The sequence below is a fragment of the Hemicordylus capensis genome, chromosome 3 (genome assembly GCF_027244095.1).
Source record: "Hemicordylus capensis ecotype Gifberg chromosome 3, rHemCap1.1.pri, whole genome shotgun sequence".
NCBI classification, from domain to species: domain Eukaryota; kingdom Metazoa; phylum Chordata; class Lepidosauria; order Squamata; family Cordylidae; genus Hemicordylus; species Hemicordylus capensis.
This window is the reverse complement of record NC_069659.1, coordinates 94609719-94626441: the sequence shown is the minus strand read 5'-3', so window position 1 is coordinate 94626441 and position 16723 is coordinate 94609719. Positions and strand designations below refer to the sequence as shown.

The 16723-nt window shown below is 45.6% G+C and overlaps 1 protein-coding gene and 1 pseudogene across 6 annotated transcripts in view; one reads left to right on the top strand and one right to left on the bottom strand.

Moving 5' to 3' along the window:
* LOC128351542 (interferon-induced GTP-binding protein Mx-like) overlaps positions 1 to 10005 on the bottom strand; it is a 42002-nt gene extending 31997 nt beyond the window's left edge. For 3 of the 6 annotated variants that reach the window (XM_053311188.1, XM_053311193.1, XM_053311194.1), the window contains exons 1-2: positions 8148 to 8408; positions 4031 to 4120 (exon numbers count right to left, since the gene is read on the bottom strand). In XM_053311188.1, coding sequence (XP_053167163.1) covers positions 4031 to 4087 — 57 coding nt within the window. In that variant the 5' untranslated portion in view covers positions 4088 to 4120; positions 8148 to 8408. Of the gene's footprint in view, positions 1 to 4030; positions 4121 to 4938; positions 5017 to 8147; positions 8409 to 9917 lie in introns of those variants that run through there. The other 3 variants (XM_053311189.1, XM_053311190.1, XM_053311192.1) reach the window with 3 other exon arrangements.
* Positions 4790 to 5590, top strand: LOC128350500 (protein bicaudal D homolog 1-like; annotated as a pseudogene).
* Positions 10006 to 16723: the final 6718 nt, after the last annotated feature.

The following is a 16723-nucleotide window of genomic DNA, read 5'->3' as shown; positions in this document are numbered from 1 at the left end:
GGTGTCATCAGCATACTGATAACACCCAGCACCAAACCTCCTGATGACCTCACCCAGCAGTTTCATGTAGATGTTAAAAAGCATTGGTGACAGAATGGAGCCCTGAGAGACTCCATATAACAGCTCCCGTTTTGAGGAGCAACTGTCACCAAGCTCCACCATCATGTTAGAGGTTTATAAAATTATGCATAATGTAAGGAGAGTGGATAGAGAGTCGCCCCCTGCCTTCACAACACTAGAACCAGGGGACATCCCATGAAACTGATTGGCAGGAAGATTAGGACAGACAAAAGGAAACACTTTTTTTTTTTTTTAAACACAGTAGAGCTCTTCTCACAATCAGTCAGAAGTGCTCACGGGTGGACTGCAGGGAGGGCTTCCTTAACCTCATTTAAGAGGGAGGCTTCACAGGCAAGTTTACCACCGTGTAGCCACAGGGATTGGGCCCAATCCTGCTGGTTTACACAAACGTGTAAAACCAGACTGGGCTCCCTTAGCCCAGCTTTCCACGTTTGTGTGAATATTTATTTATTTATTTAAAATGTTTGTACCCTGCCCCTCCAGTGCACTACTGCTTGGGGCTGCTCACAACAATAAAATAGATACAAGACATAATAAAATAAAATTAACCAAACTGAACAAGCAAGTTATAAGTCAGGTTAAAAACTGACTTTATTATTAGCAACCATTATTAGGTTCAAATTAAAAGTTATTTTAAAAACTAAAAACTGAAAATTATAAAAAGCTAAAGAACCTACTAGATATAAACAAAAATGGAGCATTAAGAGGCTTCCTTAAAAAGGTGTATTTTAAGTTGTTTTTTTAAAAAACACTGAGGGAGAGACCATGGTGAAGCTCTTCAGGGAGGGCATTACAAAGCCCAGGGGCCACAACCGAAAAGGCCCTGTCTCTAGTCCCCACCAAACAGATCTCTGTTAGTGGTGGGGCCATGAGTAGGGCCTGAGATGATGAGAGAAGGGCCCTGGCAAATTCATATGGGCAAATGCTGTCCGACAGGTACCCCAGCCCCAAGTCATGTAGAGCTTTAAAGGTTAAGACCAGCACCTTGAATCTAGCCCAGAAGCAGACCATTAACAACGAAGCTGGTTTCAGAAGACTTAGCAGTCATGTGATAAGGGGACAAGTACATATGTGGATTGCTAACTGGTTGAATGACGGGAAACAGAGGGTAGGTATAAATGGAGAGTTTTCACAATGGAGGGAAGTAAGAAGTGGGGGTCCCCCAGGGATCTGTACTGGGACCGGTGCTTTTTCATTTATTCATAAATGATCTAGAAGTAGGGGTAAGCAGTGAGGTGGCCAAATTTGCAGATGATACCAAACTCTTTCAGGTAGTGATATCCAAAACCGATGGTGAGTAGCTCCAAAAGGATCTCTCCAAACTAGGGGAGTGCGTGACAAAATGGCAAATGCGCTTCAATGTTGGCAAGTGTAAAGTGATGAATGCACATTGGGATGAAAAACCCCAACTTCAAGTATACGCTGATGGGATCTGAGCTTTCAGTGACTGATCAAGAGCAGGATCTTGGGGTCATGGTGGACAGCTCATTGTATGTGTCAACTCAATGTGCGGCAGCTGTGAAAAAGACCAATTCCATGCTAGGGATCATTAGGAAGGGGATTGAAAATAAAACTGCTAATATTATAATGCCCTTATACAAAACTATGGTGTGGCCACACTTGGAGTATTGTGTACAATTCTGGTCACCACATCTAAAAAAGGACATTATAGAACTGGAAAAGGTGTTGAAGAGGGCAAGGGGCCTAGAGCACCTTTCTTATGAGGCAAGGCTACAACACCTGGGGCTATTTAGTTTAGAAAAAAGACGACTGCAGGGAGACATGATAGAGATCTATAAAATCATGCATGGTGTGGAGAAAGTGGACAGAGAAATTCTTCTCCCTCTCACATAACACTAGAACCAGGGGTCATCCCATGAAATTGATTGCAGGGAAATTTAGGACCAACAAATGGAAGTACTTTTTCACACAACACATAATCAACTTGTGGAAAAGATGTGGTGACAGCCAACAACCTGGATGGCTTTAAAAAGGGTTTGGATAACTTCATGGAGGAGAGGTCTATCAACAGCTACTAGTCGGAGGGCTATAGGCCATCTCCAGCCTCAAAGGCAGGATGCCTCTAAATACCAGTTGCAGGAGAATAACAGCAGGAGAGAGGGCATGCCCTCATCTCCTGCCTGTAGGCTTCCAGTAGCATCTGGTGGGCCACTGTGTGAAACAGGATGCTGGACTAGATGGGCCTTGGGCCTGATCCAGCAGGGCTATTCTTATGTTCTTATGCTCTAAGCTGCCGCAGGATGGGTGTGATACTCATGAAACGACTTGCACCCACGAGCATCCTTGCAGCAGGATTCTGAACCAGCTGCAGCTTCCAAACTGTCTTCAAGGGCAGCCTCACAAAAAACACATTACAGTAGTCCAATCTGGATGTTACCAACGCATGAGTGACTGAGGTCAGGTCCAGCTTCTCCAAGTAGGGTCGCAGCTGTTGTACCAGCCATAGTCAGTAAAAGGCGCCTCTGCACACTGCACCTCCAAGCAGGGGCATAACTATAATAGGACAAAGGGACCAGTTGTCTGGGGGCCCAGTGCCTTGCGGGGGGCCCCAGAGACAAGTAATATGACTGAGTCCCCCAGCCGTGCACCCGTCCGGGCTTCCTTCAGTTGTATTCATCCTTCGAAATTGATGTGAGTGTTAAGACCTGGAGCTACCAGAACAGCATGTCTTTCTCTAGTACCATTAAATGACTTGCATCGTCCACAATTTACAAAACCTTTCAAAAAATAATTTAGGATGATGTTCTATTATGGCAGATAGGCTTTATTATATATTATATATAAATTTTACTATGCTTTTTGTTACCACTATTCAGCCTCATCTAAGATTTCTTTACTTCATGAGCCAAGCTTCGGGGGGGGGGGGCAGCATTTTAAAAATCTTGTCTCTGGGCCCACTACAACCTTGCTATACCCCTGCCTCCAAGAACAACATTGGGTCCAGAAGTACCCCCAAGCTGCGGACTTTCTCTTTCAGAGGGAGTGTGACCCTGTCCAAGACCAGATTTACCTCATTACTTGGATTATCAGTTCTACCAACTCAGAGCACTTCCATCTTATCTGGATTAAGTTTCAGCTTGTTTGCTCCCATGCAGTCCAGAACAGCCTCCACGCCCCAGTTCAGAGCATCCATTGCTTCCCTGGTGTCTGCTGACTTAAAAGATAGGTAGAGCTGGGTGTCATCAGCATATTGATGGCACCGCAGCCCTACGGATGACCTCTTCCAGGGGTTTCATGTAAATAAACAGCATGGAGAATAGAATAGATCCTTGTGGCACCCCATAGGCCAAAGGCCAAGGGTTGGAACAGGCATCCCCCAGCATCATCTTCTGAGTATGACCCTCCAGGTAGGAGCAGAGCCACCATATAACCGTGCCCCCAAGTCCCAACCCAGAGAGACGTCCCAGAAGGATAATGTGGTTGATAGTATCAAAAGCGGCTGAGAGGTACAGGAGGATCAACAGAGTCACACTCCCTCTGTCTATCTCCTGGCGTAGGTCATCAGGGCGACCAAGGCAGTTTCAGTCCCATATCCAGGTTGGAAGCCAGACTGGAAAGGATCTTAGTAATCAGATTCATCCAGGGCTGCCTGGAGCCGAATAGTCTCATTATGTAATTAATCTATGGAATTCTCTGCCACAGGATGTGGTGATGGCCAACAGCTTAGATGGCTTTACAAGGGGCTTAGACAAATTCATGAAGGAGAGATCTATCAATGGCTACTAATCTTGAAGGCTATATGCTACCTCCAGATTCAGCAGAACAATGGCGGGACAGGAGGTTATGCCTTCATCTCCTGCTTGTGTTTTCCCAGAGGCATCTGCTGGGCCACTGAGGAAAACAAGATGTTGGACTAGAAGGGCATTGAGCCTCATCCAGAAAGGCTCTTATGTTCTTAAGATATAATTTCAGATGTGTATGCCAGTACCTGTCCATGTTTATTGTTCAATGGAGGCAGGACATTTTTCCTTTCATGTTTGGACATCTTGCTTAACAATATGGTGTTCAGAATCTTGTCCTAGAATGAAAATCAGTTTGTTAGTCCCCAGGAAACATATGTGGTCTTGCTGACTCGCCCCCACCTGCACAAACTTTCTCAAAGATCTCTTTAATGCATAAAATAAGACATAAAACAAATGTACAAAATAAGCAGACATTTCAATGTGACACATCAGCTGCTTCAGTGCTATACACTAGTGGCTGAAACATGCTCTTAAATACAATAACTTTCAAATCCCCATTCAGCCATGAAACTCACTTGTTGACTTTGGGCCAGTCACATATCTCTCGGCCTAACCTACCTCACAGGATTGTTGTGAGGATAAACATAACCATGGAACCTCTAGGTTCCTTGGAGAAAGAGCGGGATATAAATCTAATAAATAAACAAACAAACAAATAAACAAACAAACTCAGCATCACGACTCAGCAAACTGACAGCAAATAGCTAATCCTGTTACAGCACCAACGTCAACCAATCCTGTTACAAGGTCTCATAATAAGGAGGGAGAGAGTGCAAATGTACACCCTCTCTCAATAGATAATGAATTTCATCACTTCCCTCATTTCCTCTTTCACATTTCTAGTAGGACAGTCATTCTATGTACATTGCTTCCCTAATCTTGAGCTTTCTCACATATGCCTCTACGGCCAAAATGGATAACTTTGTATCCACTGCTTGACCTTGATGTTCCTGCCAACAGTTTTGTTCAATCTTTATGCTGTATGTCTGCCAGATTTTCCTCATGTCTTTTCATCTGCCTGTAAAACTGCATGCATTCCATACAAACCATTTTATATACCATCTCCTTTGTCTGACACTATCCTTCATCGTACCTACAAATCTGGCAATCCTCCATTTCACGTTTGTTCTCATACAATCTTGACTTCACTAAATGCTGTCTCAAGAAGATCCTAGAATGCAAATACAAAGTGGCTGTGAGAGAGGTGATTGACCTCAAAGCTGAGATAAAGGCCTTAACAGAGAAATAGAAGTGCACTGAAAACTACACCAAAGAAAAGACAAAGTATGAGAGCAGGATCTAGATATATGACAAACAGATGACAAACCTGGAAAAATCAACTAAGGAAAGCCATGAGAAAATGGTACAGATGGAACAGGAGTTGCAACGGTTTACCATAATACTCTCAACACAACCCAGGATGAGCTGGTGACTTTGAGTGAAGAACTTGCTCAACTTTATCACCATGTGTGTCCATGCAATGATGAAACTCCTAAAAGAGTTATGCTAGATTATTACAGGCAGAGTATAGAGCTACGAGGAGTGGGAGCCTCAAGGGATGTGATGACCCAAGAGGGCTTCTATCACCACGGATTGCTAGGAGAGGAATGGCGTCCCCAGTAGAAGCCAGGACATCAGCTGAAGAGGTTTTGAAAGAGGACATAGAAGCCAGCAAAGAGCAATGTCCAACAAAGACATGCACAATTTCTCCTGTAATTACAACCCCTCCTTCCTCTCGTTTCTGACACCAGTGAACTTCGCAAAGAGCCAATGAATATTTACAACCTGAATGCTATAATAAAGGACCAAATCAAGCACTTGCAAAAGGCTGTAGACTGGTCATTGCAGTTATCCCGGCAGTGTGCGGCAGCCTGTGAACTGGTTCCCATGATAAGGAGGCCTTAATGGAAGAAATACTCAAACTGAAGTCCCTACTGAGTTAGGGTTTTCTGGCTTTCCAAAACCTGGTGCCTAATTTGCATATTATGTAAATTGGCTTAAATATAATTTTTGAGCAGAATAGTGACTGCACATTTTGCTCTATAACTCCACTTCTACATGGGCTAGAGCTTAGCATTTTTTATTAATTTTTTTAGTGAAAGCTGAAATCCGGGTGAATCTGGGTGGGCTAAGAAAGCTGGGTGAGATGCTTAAAATCCGGGTGAAACCAGGAATTTCAGGAGGCATGGCAACTCTATGCTGAGTACAAAACGGGAGCAGATAGCAACTTTGAGGGTAGTGCTGAAAGCCAACAAACAGAGATGCTGAGTCATTTGTAGAAAGGAAAAAAACACCCACTCGCTAATGGGAAAAATGGAGGAAAGGAAAGTAAGCCCTTGCTCAGTTTTCAGTGTGAAGCAGCGATGGCTGCTGTGCTGAGAGTCTCTTCAGGGGTTTAAGTGATGAAGCTACTTGTTCTATTTGCTGGAATATTTTGACAATCCTGTGATTATTACTGAGAGTGGACATAATTTCTGCCAAGCCTGCTTGACCAAGTGCTGGGGGAAGTCACACACATAGGCCTTCTGCCCAAAATGTAGATGAAAAGTTCAGGAAAAGAATGTCATGTTTCTATCACATCTGGCAAATGTGATAGAAATAGCCAGGCAACTTCAGAAGAGTTCAAATCATCAGGAGCAACAGGGGGCAGAAGTAAAGGAGAGTATCTAGAACGGTTAGATTGCACTTGTTTTTTAATCTTTTAATCAGATCTGTATTTTTATATTCTAATTTCTAGCTGTTATTTTAATTGTGTAATTTTTGTAGTCTTGTTTTGATGTTTTTGTGAACTCCCTTGAGATTGTTTTAATGAAAGGCGGTATAGAAAATAAACAAACAAACAAATAAATGGTCATAGGTATTAGGGTTCAAGAGTTGCCAGTGAAAGGAATTTAATCCAATTACTTGTGAGGAACAGTTCAAATCAGGTGCGGAGCCTGACCGCCGGTGGCTCGTGTGTGGCCCTGGCTGTGGCCCCGCTGACCCTGCCCCCTGCGTCTGATGTCAGATACGGGGGGCGTGGTCTGGCTCCCGAATGGCGCTTTGAGGCTCCGTTTGGGAGTTGGAGTCCAACTCCCGAGCGGGGGCTGCGTGGCCCCTTCGGGAGCTAAACTAAGGCTGGCGCTGCTTTTGCCTCTTGTGAGGACCTGTGGATTATTAATCACACTGACATATATTTATTTATTTATTTATGTTTATATCCCACTCTGCCTCCAAGGAGCTCAGAGCGGTGTACATGCTTATTATTTACCCTCACAACAACCCTGTGAGGTAGGTTAGGCTGAGAGATACATGACTAGCCCAGAGTTACCCAGTGAGTCTCATGGTTGAATGGGGATTTGAACTTGGGTCTTCCTGGTCCTAGTCCAGCACTCTAACCACTACGCTATGCTGGAGGTCTACCTGCCCGCCCCCCCCCGCCTCCTAAAACCACATACTGTGACACATGCAGTATTTTTAACATGTGGGTTCTTGAGGGTACAAACAGCAACTGAACTCACAAGAATGTAAGAATATCAAAGAGGTATATTTATGCAAATATGCATTGGTAGAAACATTTCAACATGCAACTTAACATATTCCCATCCCAGATATATTATTATTATTATTATTATTATTATTTACATTTTATATTCCGCCCTTCCTCCAAGGAGCCCAGAGTGGTGTACTACATACTTAAGTTTCTCCTCGCAAAAACCCTGTGAAGGAGGTTAGGCTGAGAGAGAAGTGACTGGCCCAGAGTCACCCAGCTAGTATCATGGCTGAATGGGGAGTTGAACTCGGGTCTCCCCAGTCCTAGTCCAGCACTCTAGCCACTACACCAAACTGGCTCTCTCTGTATATCTCTCTCCCCCGCCCCCGGTCTATTTTGTGTTATAATGTTTACAAAGGGAAGTGTTATAAGAACAAAGCAGCAGCTCTTTCTGAGCAACCTTTTTCCAAATCACAAAGATGGAGTGACTCCCCCCACCCATAAGAAATCCAGTGTGAATTAGCAAAAGCCCCCCACTCACGTCTTGGCTGGTGGGGAGCAAAGCACTACTTGCTTCCACATCCTATCAGTCCCTGGAACTCTCCCCCACTTTTCAGGTTGCCTATCCTCAAGCGTGGCTGTGAGGGGGGCAAGGGGAGGCAAAACACCCTCTCAGATACATAGCTGCCCCCACTCCTATTTCTCTTTCAGAAATGTAACATGTAGGACCAGGCTCTCCCACCCAGAAATGCACTCCACCCCTTCTGTGCCCCCCTCAGGTTTCTGCACAGTTTAACCACCACTGGGTTATACAGAAGAAAGTTTCTTACCTTTTCCTCTTGGAGTTTGACTGTACCACTGCTGCTTTCCTGATGTAACAATGTCTGCTGTTTCAGATCTGCACAACAGCATCAACTCTTTTCTTCTGGTTCAATGACTCATTTCAGTAGAAATGAAACTTAATAAAAAATGAAACCGAGTGCACTTCGTATAAAATCAAAACAGTGAACTACAGTGAGCCATCAAATGCATTTATCACATCACAGAATCTAGTTTGCATTTCCATGGACATGGCAAAGAGGCAGCCTGGTGCTAGTGCTGGATAATTTTGGCTGCATTTCTGTGATGCTGACTCAGAGCCAGGAAACGAAACTAAGCTTCCCGGTAGTAAGCAGTTCTTCTAATTCTAGGATCATTCATTCCCCCTCAGTTGATACCTTGATCATCTGAAGCAGAGTTGTCTTTTTCTAGAAAAGCCAGCTATGTGCTCCCTCTTATTTGATCTCCTTTTAAGCATTACATGCTTGTTTCAGTCTATTGTCCCAACATTCTGCTCAAATTGACCTACAGTGACTTTAAAGTACAATATAAAAACATCAGTGATTGAAGTGTAAACCCCAGCAAAAAATATCTAAGACCAGTAAATATATAAATAATAAGCACCTATATAGCATGGCCCGAGTGTTATAAGTGCATTATTTCAATTATCCTTACAACAGCCCTGCAGGGTTGAAAAGTAAGCATGGGCTTACAACACTGGTAGGGAAAATGTTGGGAGAAGGTGGCAAGGGGTGAAGTGACTAGCAAGGGACTGGCAGGTTATGTACTCCCTTCCTGTCTTATGGCCAGAGGTGCACCTAGGTAATTTTGGAGCCTGGACTAAAGGCCTTTGGAGACCCTCCAGTCACTGCATGTTAAGCGTCATTTTTATTTTATTTATTGTTACGTTTCTATACCACCTTTCATTAAAACAATCTCAAGGTGGTTCATACAAAAGTTAAAACAAGACTACAAAAATTACACAATTAAAATATTAGCTAGAATATAAAAATACAGATCTGATTAAAAGATTAAAAAACAAGCACAATATAACCATAGAAGATTCAAAGCAACACACACTGTGACACATGCAGTATTTTTAACATGTAGGTTTCTTGAGGGCACAAACCGCAACTGAACTTACAAGAATGTAAGAATATCAAAGAGGTATATTTATGCAAATATGCATTAGCAGAAACATTCCAACCCACAACTTAACATATTCCCATCGCACATATATCTCCCCCCTGTCTCTAAAGCAGAGATCACACTCGGCTGCCCAGCACAGGTCACAGTCATGCTCGCCACCCAGGGCAGTGAGACGAACACACTATCCAGGACAGACTAAAGAGGATTTGGGGCCCCCCAGGGAGTGTAGGGCCCTGGACTTTGGCCCAGTAGTCCAGGGATAAGAGCACCTCTGCGTATGGCTATGTAATTTGCTCCTTAGGCCACCCTGAATTTGTGCCAGAGTCAAGATTCGACCTGGTACTTACTAGGAAACAGCTGCGTTCTGCTATTTCTCAATAAGTTTGTGGCTAGGGTGTTGGACTAGGACCAGGGATACCTGAGTTCAAATCCCCATTCAGCCATGAAAGGGTGACTCTAGGCCAGGCCTGCACAACATACAGCCCGGGGGCTGCATGCGGCCCGCGAGGCCTTTTTTCCAGGCCCCCGGGGCTATTTCCCCTTCCTCTCTCTGCTGCTTAACCCGCCCCCCCAAATTCCAGCCACTGCGAGGCCGAGGAGATGGCTGCGGGAGTGCGGGTGTTCTTCCTTACCCTCCCCCACGGCAGCAGCGGCACACAGTGGCAGAAATCAGAGCGACACTCGGGCCTGCCATTTGGCCTGGCGTTGCTTCCCAACTGCGAGGCGCGCCTGCGCAGTTAAGTCTCTTAACTGCGCAGGCATGCCTCACAGTTGGAAAGTGACACCGGGTCAAATAGCAGACCCGAGCATCACTCTGAATTCTGTCACCGTGTGCCGCCGCCACTGTGGGGGAGGGTAGGGAAGGACACCTGCACCACCGCAGCCATCTCCTCGGCCGCACGGCGGCTGGAATTTGGGGGGGCGGGTTAAGCAGCAGGGAGAGGAAGGGGAAATAGCCCTGGGGGCATCTCCTCAGCAGCGCGGTGACTGGAATTTGGGGGGGGGCGGTGATGAGATAGGAGTCGGCAGTGGACAGTGGCCCCACGAGGGAGTCCAGTGGCAGGGGCGGGCAAAAATGGCAGGGACGGAGGGAGCCCGGTGAGGAAAGGAAGCATTGCCGAGGGATGGGGAGGGAAAGCTGTTAGTGGCGGGAGGAAAACGGGGACCTCCGGAACAACGGGAAATGGACGCTCTCTCACCAAGATTGTTCCATTCATTCTCTCTCTCTCTCTCTCTCTCTCTCTCTCTCTCTCTCTCTCTTTCGCCAAGACTGCTCCATTCTCTCTCTCTCTCTCTTTCGCCAAGACTGCTCCATTCTCTCTCTCTCTCTCTCTTTCGCCAAGACTGCTCCATTCTCTCTCTCTCTCTTTCGCCAAGACTGCTCCATTCTCTCTCTCTCTCTCTCTTTCGCCAAGACTGCTCCATTCTCTCTCTCTCTCTCTCTTTCGCCAAGACTGCTCCATTCTCTCTCTCTCTCTCTCTTTCGCCAAGACTGCTCCATTCTCTCTCTCTCTCTCTCTTTCGCCAAGACTGCTCCATTCTCTCTCTCTCTCTCTCTTTCGCCAAGACTGCTCCATTCTCTCTCTCTCTCTCTCTTTCGCCAAGACTGCTCCATTCTCTCTCTCTCTCTCTCTCTCTCTCTCTCTCTCTCTCTCCAAGACTGCTCCATTATCTCTCTCTCTCTCTCTCTCTCTCGCCAAGACTGCTCCATTCTCTCTCTCTCTCTCTCGCCAAGACTGCTGCATTCTCTCTCTCTCTCTCTCTCTCTCGCCAAGACTGCTCCATTCTCTCTCTCTCTCTCTCTCTCTCGCCAAGACTGCTCCATTCTCTCTCTCTCTCTCTCTCTCTCGCCAAGACTGCTCCATTCTCTCTCTCTCTCTCTCTCTCTCTCTCTCGCCAAGACTGCTCCATTCTCTCTCTCTCTCTCTCTCTCTCTCTCTCGCCAAGACTGCTCCATTCTCTCTCTCTCTCTCTCTCTCTCTCTCTCTCGCCAAGACTGCTCCATTCTCTCTCTCTCTCTCTCTCTCTCTCTCTCGCCAAGACTGCTCCATTCTCTCTCTCTCTCTCTCTCTCTCTCTCTCTCTCTCTCTCTCTCCAAGACTGCTCCATTCTCTCTCTCTCTCTCTCTCCAAGACTGCTCCATTCTCTCTCTCTCTCTCTCTCCAAGACTGCTCCATTCTCTCTCTCTCTCTCTCTCCAAGACTGCTCCATTCTCTCTCTCTCTCTCTCTCCAAGACTGCTCCATTCTCTCTCTCTCTCTCTCTCCAAGACTGCTCCATTCTCTCTCTCTCTCTCTCTCCAAGACTGCTCCATTCTCTCTCTCTCTCTCTCTCCAAGACTGCTCCATTCTCTCTCTCTCTCTCTCTCCAAGACTGCTCCATTCTCTCTCTCTCTCTCTCTCCAAGACTGCTCCATTCTCTCTCTCTCTCTCTCTCCAAGACTGCTCCATTCTCTCTCTCTCTCTCTCTCCAAGACTGCTCCATTCTCTCTCTCTCTCTCTCTCCAAGACTGCTCCATTCTCTCTCTCTCTCTCTCTCCAAGACTGCTCCATTCTCTCTCTCTCTCTCTCTCCAAGACTGCTCCATTCTCTCTCTCTCTCTCTCTCTCTCTCTCTCTCTCTCTCTCTCTCTCTCTCTCTCTCTCTCTCCAAGACTGCTCCATTCTCTCTCTCTCTCTCTCTCTCTCCAAGACTGCTCCATTCTCTCTCTCTCTCTCTCTCTCTCTCTCCCCAAGACTGCTCCATTCTCTCTCTCTCTCTCTCGCCAAGACTGCTCCATTCTCTCTCTCTCTCTCTCTCTCTCTCTCTCTCTCTCCCCAAGACTGCTCCATTCTCTCTCTCTCTCTCTCTCGCCAAGACTGCTCCATTCTCTCTCTCTCTCTCTCTCTCTCTCTCTCTCTCTCTCTCTCGCCAAGACTGCTCCATTCTCTCTCTCTCTCTCTCTCTCTCTCTCTCTCTCTCTCGCCAAGACTGCTCCATTCTCTCTCTCTCTCTCTCTCTCTCGCCAAGACTGCTCCATTCTCTCTCTCTCTCTCTCTCTCTCTCTCTCTCTCTCTCGCCAAGACTGCTCCATTCTCTCTCTCTCTCTCTCTCTCTCTCTCTCTCGCCAAGACTGCTCCATTCTCTCTCTCTCTCTCTCTCTCTCTCTCTCTCTCTCTCTCGCCAAGACTGCTCCATTCTCTCTCTCTCTCTCTCTCTCTCTCTCTCTCTCTCTCTCCAAGACTGCTCCATTCTCTCTCTCTCTCTCTCTCTCTCTCTCTCTCTCTCTCTCTCTCTCTCAAGACTGCTCCATTCTCTCTCTCTCTCTCTCTCTCTCTCCCCAAGACTGCTCCATTCTCTCTCTCTCTCTCTCTCTCTCTCTCCCCAAGACTGCTCCATTCTCTCTCTCTCTCTCTCTCTCTCTCTCCCCAAGACTGCTCCATTCTCTCTCTCTCTCTCTCTCTCTCTCTCTCTCTCCAAGACTGCTCCATTCTCTCTCTCTCTCTCTCTCTCTCTCTCTCTCTCTCTCTCTCTCTCTCTCTCTCTCTCAAGCCAAGCCTCCTGCTGTATCCTTTCCATCTTTCTTTCCCCTTCTCCCTGCTTTTCCAAAATTATGAGAAGAGCTTCTCATTTTTCCCTCCTTAAAAGTGTTCCATGTTATGTGTGATGATTTGGCAGAGGTGGAAAGGAAGAACAATGCATTTTATTATGTATTTTGTACAGATTGTATAATATTTATATTATTAGAATGAATTTTAATTCAACTTATTTCATATTAATTTAATCAATCTTGGCCTGCCAGAACATCAAAAGTTAAATATTGATTAAATTCATTTTTAATTCATTTCACTTTAATTTGGTTGATTGATTGATATTAAGTGTTACTCTAATAATCAGCACCCTAAGAATCGACCTCAGCCCCCATGAACCAAGTCATGGTTGGTTTCAGCCCGCCAGGTCATTTGAGTTGTGTAGGCCTGCTCTAGGCCAATCATTTGTCTCTTGTTGTGCAGGCCCTGGGCAAAAGGGAGTGTCAACTCTGCCGCAAAGAGCTGTGGAGGAGCTAATGCTGAGATTCAAAGGCAAAAGAAATCATAAAATGGTTCTTGCTTTGCCTACTATACTTAATGCTAAATTTTGCAAGATTTCTTCTTACTGTTCTGGGCAGTTTCTGTTGGATTGTTGCACAAGACTCAGTAACAGCATACACAAAGTATACTTAGCCACAAAGGTGAACAACCAGGCAAGTGATTGTGATGGGTGGATGAGTGAGTGACTAGGCAGTTAGAAGCTGGAGAACTAAGCAGGGGTGAGGTGTGTCTTGATACAGGTAAGAAGATTATCTCTTGTGAGTGGTGAGGTGTCCTAAGGATGGCTGGGCCATCCAAGCTGGATCACGAACTTGATGCGAGTTTCTACCCATCAAGGAGGTACCTACCTTTCATCAGATGACCATCCTTGGGTGGAGATAGCTGCCAGGAAGACCGACTTACCCCTATAAAAGCAATACAGCCCCAAGACAAAGATGGGAGAAGTCACCATCTACCTGCAAAAGGGGAATGTATGAACAGCAACTTGTCCAGCCCCTTCCTACACCCAGCGCCTACTAACTTGTCTTCTGTTATTTCTACTGCTTAAGCGGCTGTTAAAACTGAGTATCCAATAAAAGTTACATAAACGTTGTTAAACCACAACCAGGTCTCCAGGGTCTCCCTCCCTCTTAGAGATTCCTAATAGTGGGGGTCCCAGTCCATGCATAACACCCTCAGCCTAACTCGCCTCAGAGGGTTGTCATGAGGATAAACATCATCAAGCTCATTGCTCTGGGCTCCACGGAGGAAAAATGGGATATAGCGTGGTGCCAGTGTGGTGTAGTGGTTCGAGTGCTGGACTAGGACCGGGGAGACCTGAGTTCAAATCCCCATTCAGCCATGATACTTGCTGGGTGACTCTGGGCCAGTCACTTCTCACTCAGCCTAACCTACTTCACAGGGTTGTTGTGAGGAGAAACATAAGTATGTAGTACTTGGCTTTGAGCTCCTTGGAGGAAGAGCGGGATATAAAATGTAATAAATAAATAATATAAAATGTAAAAAATAAATAAATACATATAAATATAGCAATACATAAAATAATAAAAAGCTAATCTGAAAAGAAATGCATGGCATTGTGTCCTAAATGTTTGCAAGGGAGGAAGCAGTGCAACTCCTTTAGCGCCACCACTGAAAAAACAATTGAGGCTGTTCACACGAGCAGCCCTACTCAGGCTTGCACAGCCCTACCCGGGTAGCGCTGCTTGTGTGGAGTGCCAGGATCGGTCCTGATCCCAGTGCTGTCCTGCTGGGTAGCTTGAGTTTTTTACCCAGGCTGAAAGTGCAGTAAAAGGGCATGCGCATGCTGGTTGTGTGGCAGCATGAACTACCTGCTGCCCCATTTGGGTTCTTGGCAGCTTGTCCTACCATAGAGGCCAGGGGAAGGAGCGTCCAGGCCTCTAGAATACCTTCAATTTACCACGCAAGCAGTGCAGTGCATTGTGGGCTTTCTGGAGGCCAAGCATCTTTCACTGCGCTGCTCGCTGTAGCAGCAATCGTGTGGGTGCATGGTGTATCGAGAGGAAAATAAATGACCAATTGTGTGGGGGAAGGTAAAAACGCTCCTGCTCCCCTGATCCCGGAATAAATGGTCCCATGAACAACCTTTCCGTGTTTTGAAAATGCACATACTTGCTTTGTCAAGTGATCTCATTGTATGGATCTCCGAGCCAAACCTCTCTTGATGGCTGTAAAAGTTAATTAGATTCATATTGGTGTAAGCATTCCATTGGCTCCAGTGCAAGTTTTTTTTTAACCCAGTGCAAATAGAATTTGAAGAGTGATCTGTATCTCTCCTCACAGGAGAGGAAGCTGGCACGGGAAAGAATTGTAGGGGAAGAATGGCAGATCAGTCCCTAAATAGCAAAGCAAAACCAGTTTGGTGAGAAAGCAGCAAAGCAAGAGGTCTTGAGACAGTTCTTTAGTACTGAAGAACTACAAGGATTTATTTAAAGAAAAGGTTACAAACAACAGTGAAAAAGCCTGCAGCTTAATTTCAGCTGTAGCTCATGGCTGAAGAGAGAGACCAAAACAAACAGCCATCTCTGGAGAGACAACATGGAGACTAAGACTGGAAGAACAAAAAGGGGAAGAGAACAGCACCTCCCAGTGGTCATTATGAGACATTGCAGCTGAGAGATGATGCTGCCAGGCTCCTAGCTCCAACAAGCATTACATCATTTAGGCCTACTATCATTTAGGCCTACTAGTTGGCAGGGTGGTGTGGAACCAGGTGGAAGCAGTTGCTATGTTTCAGCAACATATGGGCCAAGTCAGGCGCCTTTACCTCAGAGCAGCAATTCATTTGAGGCCAAAACTACACATCACATGCCAAGACTCAGTGGCCTGTTTAGATCAGGAAAAGCTCCTTCTGGTTGGGGGTGGGTGGGATGATGTGATCCCAATTCTCATAGGGCTGGTTTGGATGATGTATCCAACTGGGCCTGACCATCATATGATTAGGGACATGTGCACACATTTTGCTCTCACTGGCCCCACACAATCATGAAAAAAAGCAGTGCAATACAAAGGAAGTGGGGCATATGGGCGCTTGTCCGTAATCAGGTGGTAGACAGGACCAGCTGAACCTTGTCCAAACCAGCACACAGTAGCTCCCCAACCCTGGCAGGTTAAAGTGCATGTAAAGCCATCTAACCTGTGGCAGTTATCCATGCAGTAAAGTCTGCTTCCTTTTAGACTCTCAGGTGATCCAGATGCAGACACTTTACCAACAGAAGGGCTGGTTCTACTTACAGCAGTGAAGTTTGGGATATTTTACTTCCCGGTTCATTGGTGTTTTAGCTGGTTATAATGTAATAACAACCCCCTTGAACCAGGGCAGGGGTTCCCAACCTTTATTAACAAGTGTACCCCTTCTGTGGCAAACCTTCAGCTCAGGAATTCCATAGGGATTTTTAGTGTGCACACATGTGTGTACAGGCTATTCCAGTCACTGGCCTACATTCAGACTAAGTAACATATGAGTAACATAGGCTCACTGCTAGACAGCTGGAGACCTGGAGAGCATGGTACAGTGCTTTATTTCACTTATTCCTGCATCTTTTTAAAGCTTAAGGAGCCCCAACAATTCCCATTGACTCAAGGTCTTGTTATCCACGGTTGTAGGCCAGAATGGAACCCATGTGGATAATGAAGACCACCTGTATACACATAGATACAAACCACCACAAATTTAAAGTGTTACAGTTAAGGAGATTGGCTACTGCAGTCACTGTCTCATATTCACACTAAGTTACTCATAAGCAGTCTTATTGAAATTAATGAGAAATTAAATTTCTCTACTGGGAAAAAAATAACCTACTTGTCCTATTAATTTCAATGGGAATACTCAGTGCTAGTTTTTAAAAAC